Raw genomic sequence first — 6,963 nt, 5'->3', positions numbered from 1 at the left:
AAAAAGCTGCTTCACCCTGCCTACCACAGACTTCATAAATTTATTTGGAAAATATTCTTGATGATGAAAGAAATAAACCATGAAGCAGGCCTGAGGCGACGTCCGAATGTTGAACTTCATTTATTTATATAACACCATCAATGTGCATTACTCTTCAGAGTACAAAAAGAGAGGTCTCTGTTCCAAGGAACTTACAATTTAAAAATGTCTTTTATCATTTCCACTTTAACCTATACTGTGTGGTCCTCTAACAACCAGGTTATGCCTACTTGCGTATCTATCGCCCCAGTTCAAAACAATTCAATGGCTTAACATGTTAAGTTTATTAGCAATTTACATTTGTACAAACTGCTTTGTATAAAAACGACTTAAAGGAAGAAAGAAATGCCTATGAAAGTTATCAATGCTTTTCTTTAAAAAAAGAAAAGATTGATTGACATCTCTGCAGGCTAGCTCAACCAAAGGCGGCATCCATTTTAATTCCAAAATGGAAACCGAACTGCCTGGACCTATTATGACTGGCACCAGAAGGGTAAATACTCAGTCCCTGTTCGAAGGGTTTCCAGGCTGGAGAAGCATGCTAGCGTTATACAAAATGGACAGTGGTTATGAAAAAATAGAAGGCGCAAGAAAGGTCCATGTGAAGCTATACCCTCGACAGGATTACCAACAGGCCGAGGGGCCATCTCCTCACTGACGCTTGACTTTGGGCATGTGGATCTGCCAGGCCTGGTTGAGATAGCCAAGTCGCTTGTAGTTGAGGAAAAGCAGGGCAATGTTGAGGAGGTACGTGCTGACACAAACCACGCAGAAGTCGTGGAGCACAAAGAAGAGGATGTAGGCAAGGTAGAGCGAGCCGGCAATGGAGACAAGGGAGGAACCTAGTAGGGCAAAGGCCGCCAAGCCGCTGTTGGAGAAACCTGTGAAGAACAAGGAGGCTGAGTTATCAGGTGTCGACAACCACTACAGAAGATACGGCAGCTAAAAATTAAAGACAGAACCACAAGCCTCCCCTTACTTCTCTCTTCCCCACCCTCCCTCTAATGATTCAGGAACATTAGGAAGAGCTTTCTAACAGTCAGAGCGGTTCCTCAGTGGAACAGGCTTCCTCGGGAGGTGGTGAGCTCTCCTTCCCTGGAAGTTTTTAAGCAGAGGCTAGATGGCCATCTGTCAGCAATGCTGAGTCTATGACCTTAGGCAGATCATGAGAGGGAGGAAAGGAAGGTTTGCATCAGTGTTTGGCTCTTGTGGCCCTTTCTTGCATGCTCAGGATAGTGCCGATCACCACTTTGAGATCAGGAAACAAACTTTGAGATCAGGAAACAATTTTCTTCCAGGCCAGATTGGCCAGGAATCCTGGATGGTTTTTTTTTGCCATCTTCTGGGCATGGAGTAGGGGTCACTGGAGGTGTGGAGGGGAAGTAGTTGTGAGTTTCCTGCGTTGTACAGGGGGTTGGACTAGATGACCCTGGCGGTCCCTTCCAACTCTATGATTCTATTTCCACTCCCCAGAAGAGGAAAGTCTGCACATGAATCTTCTTCATTCCCAGAATTACCTGGCAAACCTAAAAGATTAGAACAGGCCATCTAGAGCAGGGCTTCTTAAACTTTTTCCATTTGTGACCCCTTTTCGCCTGAGAAATTTTTACGCGACCCTGGGTATATATGTATATAAAATAGGCATACAAATCTAACTTTTACTGATAATAAATCATAAAGATTTTTTTAAAAAATTAAAACAGAAACCTTTTACTGTTGCCAAATTTTTCGCAACCCCCACATTCAGTTACGCAACCCCATATGGGGTAGGAACCCACAGTTTGAGAAGCTTTGATCTAGAGCAGTAAGAAGGGTAAACATAAGCATTTTCACCCCAGAGGAAGACCTAAGAGCTTGTATTAGGTTGGTCATCACCTTGGATAGGATACATGTGAACATGCACTTCGTCTCACACATATATGGATTTACTCACCTAGAAGGACTTGCAGAATGTAGAAGGCGATCCCAAAAATACTGTTAGGTTGGTTGAGCAGGCTATGGTGCCCCAGGAAGTCTGCCACCAAGCCGAAGCCACGACCCCACCTGCGACAAAGGGGACAGAGGGTTGGAAAATGACCACAATGATAAGAATATTTAGTATTTATATGAAAAAGGGGTCTTGGGATGCCTTTAGGACAGGTTTATTGAAGAATGCGCTGTATATCTTTCAGGCACCCCAAGATTGTTTTCTGGTTTGCTACAACAAAGTAGCATGGCTATATCACTTGAAATCAGCAATAACGAACAGGAAGCTGTTTGAGAATTTAACGGAAGCTCTGTAAAAGTTTTATCAGTGCCTCCCGTTTGTTATCTTCACAAAACATGGAAGCCTGTTGCCTAATTCCACCCACATGGTCCCACAGCTCAGTGGCTGTGCGACCCCTTCTTGGTCACAGGGTCAGTCACCCCCGGATCTGCCCTTTCCTAGTGTTTGCAGAAAGTTAGCATATCCTGCCCACTTCTGCCCGCTACTTAGCCTTTCTCGCTTATTATTTTGTACCAGGAAGCAAAAAGGATACAGAATGCAGGAATCAGGAGCATTAAGAGCAGCATAAGGAAAAGAATGCTGAGTTTGAATGAAAGAGATCTGGGTTCCAATCCTTACTCAGCCATTAAACTGCCCAGCGACCTTGGCTCATGTCACTGTTTCTCCGCATAACCTGTCTACTAGAGCTACCACAAAGTTAAAATGGAGGGAAACCGGTGTAGTGTGGTGGCTCTGGCAAACCCAGGCTCAAACCCCCCCACCCGCCATGAAAGCTTGCTGGGTGACCTTGCGTTCCCACTGGGGAGAACCTTGCGTTCCCACTGGGGAGAAAAGCGGGATATAAATAAAATACGTTTTAAAACAAAATAAATGTATGATGCCCCTGGTCCCTCAAAACTATTTGGGATATTTGGGGAATCCTGACCTGGGAGGCTATGGGGTGAACACAGACAGTGAATAAAAAGGAGAGGGTATTTAGTTTAGAAAGCAATGGGGTATAGGAAAATTATGTGTGTTTAAATTTTTTACTGGATTGCTGTATATATACTTTATTTTTAATGTTGAAATGTTTTAATGTTCACTGCCTTGGGGACCCTAATTGGGTGGAAAGGAAACGTAGACATTTTAATTTAGAGAGCCAGCGTGGCGTAGTGGTTAAGAGCGGAGGTTTGGAATGGTGGACTCTGATCTGGTGAACCGGGTTTGATTCCCCACTCCTCCACATGAGCAGAGGAGGCTAATCTGGTGAACTGATTTGTTTCCCCACTCCTCCACATGAAGCCAGCTGGGTGACTTTGTGTTAGTCACACTCTCTCAGCCCCACCCACCTCACAGGGTGTCTGTTGTGGGGGGGGGAAGGTGATTGTACGTCGGTTTGAGTCTCCCTTAAGTGGTAGAGAAAGTCAGCATATAAAAACCAACTCCTCTTCTTCTAATTTAAAAAATAATAATAAATTAATAGGTGCTGTAGGCTCTTGTTACTAAAGCCCAGTTCTCAATGAAATAGCCATTCCTATGTTAGGGCTATACAGTAAGGGGAAAGGGGACTTGATCTAGCGATTCTGTCTTTCACTGTGACCTATGCGAGATACCCCTGGGAAGCTCCGAATGTATGAAGGTGGCAGCCTCGTTCCTTCCCCTAGCATCTAGGATTCAGACTACTTCAATATGTGCAGGTTCTATTGAACTATCATGCTTAATATCCACTTGACAGAATCATTAATTTGGTCCTATCTTTTTTTAAAGCCATATAAACTAATGGTCTGCATAATTCCACTTAGATCATACATTCCTAGCATTTTGATACAGATTTCTGGGTCCAAATTCTAAGGTGAAATTAAACTCTGCCTCAAGCCACAGGCTACAAACTGAAATAGGTGAGACCTCTGAACAAGAGGGATTAAAAAGCCACAATGCTGTCCACGCTTACTGGGGAGTAAGACCCACTGAACAAAATAGGTCTTAACTTCCCATTGCACTCTTACGGATGCAATTTCATTCATACTTACTAGAGGGAGGCAGCCCCATAGAAGTCAACCAAACTGCACACCTAAACATTCTTAACTAGGAAGTAAGAGCTGCTGAGACTTAGGGCGCTTGCACTCATGCCGAATAATGCACTTTCAATCCACTTTGCAGCTGGATTTCACTGTGTGGAATGGCAAAATCCACTTGCAAACAACCGTTGAAGTGCATTGAAAGTGGACTGGAAGTGCATTATTCAGTATGTGTGAAAGCACCCTTACTGAGGCCTACTACCATGCACACTGACAGCAAGTATCAACAAATAGTGAAACTTTCAAGTAAATAAATTGGCCATTTATGCATGGGAGGTTTTGCCTTGGATTTGCCACTCTCTAGGTGCCCATTTTCCCCATCCTAATCCACAAAACTCTGCACGGGGGCTTGTTTTTGAGTTGTGAGAACACAGATGGGGAAAATGTGCATCTAGAGAGCGGCAAATCCAAGGCAAAACCTCCCATGCATAAATGGCCCACGGTCTTCCTGGCCTTTTCAGAGCACAACTAGAGGAAGCTCAGTGGATACCAGGGTTGCCAGATCCAGGCTGGGAAACTTCTGAAGGAAGTCAAGGAGCCTGGAGAGTACACGGACCTCAGTGGGGTACAAGGTAGGAATAATCAAATGCATAATTATACGATGGGGGAGACTTGTCTTAGCAGTAGTGTGTGCGAAAAGGATCTTGGGGTCTTAGTAGACCAAACACTGAACATGAGTCAGCAGTGTGATGCGGTAGCTAAAAAGGCAAATGCGATCTTGGGCTGCATTAACAGAAGTATAGTGTCCAGATCACGTGAAAACGATTGTATCGCTTTTCTTCTCTGGTTAGACCTCACCTAGAATATTGTGTTCAGTTTTGGGCACCACAATTTAAGAAAGATGTAGATAAGCTGGAACGTGTCCAGAGGAGGGCAACAAAGATGGCGAGGGGTCTGGAGACCAAGTCCTATGAGGAAAGGCTGAAGGAGCTGGGTACGTTTACCCTGAAAAGGAGAAGACTAAGAGATGATATGATAACCATCTTCAAGTACTTGAAGGGCTGTCATATAGAGGAGGGTGCCGAGTTGTTTTCTGTAGCCCCAGAAGGTCGGACCAGAACCAACGGGTTGAAATTAAATCCGAAGAGTTTCCGTCTATTAGGAATAATTTTTTAACAGTCAGAGCGGTTCCTCAGTGGAACAGGCTTCCTCGGGAGGTGGTGAGCTCTCCTTCCCTGGAGGTTTTTAGGAAGAGGTTAGATGGCCATCTGTCAGCAATGCTGATTCTATGACCCTAGGGGGATTCTAGGGACCCTAGGGGGACCCTAGAAGCTAAAATGACTAAACTGAGGCTGTCGTATTTTGGTCACGTCATGAGACGACAAGAGTCACTGGAAAAGACAGTCATGCTAGGAAAAGTTGAGGCTTCCTCGGGAGGTGGTGAGCTCTCCTTCCCTGGAGGTTTTTAAGAAGAGGTTAGATGGCCATCTGTCAGCAATGCTGATTCTGTGACCTTAGGCAGATGAGGAGAGGGAGGGCATCTTGGCCATCTTCTGGTCACTAGGGGTGTGGAGCGGGGAGGTAGTTGTGAATTTCCTGCATTGTGTAGGGGGGTTGGACTAGATGACCTCGGGGGTCCCTTCCATGATTCAATGCCATAGAGCCCACCCTCCCAAGGATCCATTTTCTCCAGGGGAACTGATGTCTGGAGGTGGAGCTGTAACCCCCCAGGTGGCACCTGGAGGCTGGCATCCCTGCTGGGCACTGGGGCTAGCAATGGGACGCCCCTCCCACCCACCTGGAAGTAAAGACCCGGGAGCAGCTGACGGCAGAGCTGATGTCGCACATGGCCCGGTAGCTGGCGTCCCGCTCCTTGGAGGTCTCCACGTGGAAGGCGTACACGGACAGCGCCAGCCCCACGGTGCAAAGCGCCAGCCGGGCCCCGCGCTCCCAGCCGGCCACGGCCATCCTGCTTGCGGGAGAGCCAGCCCCGCCGCACCGCCCCCTTCCAGCAGGGCACAGGACACGAGGCCGCCCCTCATTGCACGCTGAGGCTGCCAGTCAGGCCATTAGCCACTTAGGGAGCAGCGGGAGGGAGGAAAGGCAGCAAGGGGTGCTGGGAGTTGTAGTTTATTGGGTAGGGATTGCCTAGCGGTTTGTTGGTAGGGTTGCCCGGTCCCTCTTCGCCACTGGCGGGAGATTTTGGGGGCGGAGCCTTTAGAGGGCGGGGTTTGCAGAGGGGAGGGACTCCAGTGCCATAGAGTCCAATGGCCAAAGCAGCCATTTGCTCTAGGTCACTGGTTCCCAACCAGGCGTCCGTGAGAACTAAATTAAGGTCCGCGAAACAAAGTTATAAACCCATAATAAATTAATATTTTCAATTAAACGTTATCTATTATAGATATAGATATAGATATAGATAGATATAGATATATATAGATATATACACACACACACACACACACACACACACACACACACACACACACACACACATATATATATATATATATATATATATATATATATATATATATATATATATATATATATATATACACACACACACAAAAAAATATTATTCTAAGTTTAATGTTTAACTAACAGTTATGATTAAAGTTTATTTTCAAATTCTCTGAATTTTTATTTTGAAACTTGGGGTCCCTGCACCGAACAAAAAAGTCCTAGTGGTCCCTGGTCAAAAAAAGGTTGGGAACCACTGCTCTAGGAGAACTGATCTTTATCGGCTGGAGATCAGTTGTAATAGCAGATCTCCAGCTACTACCTGGAGGTTGGCAACCCTAGTTGCCAGGTCCCTCTTTGCCATCAGCGGGAGGTTTTTGGGGCGGAGCCTGAGGGCAGGGTCCTCAATGCCACAGAGTCCAATGGCCAAAGCAGCCATTTTCTCCATGTGGACTGATCTCTATCGGCTGGAGATCA

The 6,963-nt window shown here is 45.9% G+C and overlaps 1 protein-coding gene across 1 annotated transcript; it reads right to left on the bottom strand.

The window, feature by feature from the left end:
• Positions 1-690: 690 nt before the first annotated feature.
• Positions 691-6,005, bottom strand: VKORC1 (vitamin K epoxide reductase complex subunit 1). Its single transcript, XM_056864822.1, has 3 exons — positions 5,822-6,005; positions 1,973-2,082; positions 691-920 (listed from the first exon to the last, which is right to left on the bottom strand). Exons 1-3 carry the CDS (start codon positions 5,989-5,991, stop codon positions 691-693), a joined length of 510 nt encoding a protein of 169 aa, XP_056720800.1. The 5' UTR covers positions 5,992-6,005.
• Positions 6,006-6,963: the final 958 nt, after the last annotated feature.

The sequence above is a fragment of the Euleptes europaea genome, chromosome 18, assembly GCF_029931775.1.
Source record: "Euleptes europaea isolate rEulEur1 chromosome 18, rEulEur1.hap1, whole genome shotgun sequence".
In the NCBI taxonomy this organism is placed as follows: domain Eukaryota; kingdom Metazoa; phylum Chordata; class Lepidosauria; order Squamata; family Sphaerodactylidae; genus Euleptes; species Euleptes europaea.
Note: the sequence above shows the minus strand (reverse complement) of the source record. Positions and strands in the feature narration are given on the sequence as shown.

Bases quoted from the DNA above. Each gene is read 5' to 3' on its own strand.
- VKORC1 (XM_056864822.1), bottom strand. From the start codon at position 5,991: ATGGCCGTGGCCGGCTGGGAGCGCGGGGCCCGGCTGGCGCTTTGCACC. The intron at 2,083-5,821 runs GTGGGTGGGAGG...CCTTTGTCGCAG, and splicing joins TCCCGGGTCTTTACTTCCAG to GTGGGGTCGTGGCTTCGGCT. The intron at 921-1,972 runs GTGAGTAAATCC...TGTTCTTCACAG, and splicing joins CATTCTGCAAGTCCTTCTAG to GTTTCTCCAACAGCGGCTTG.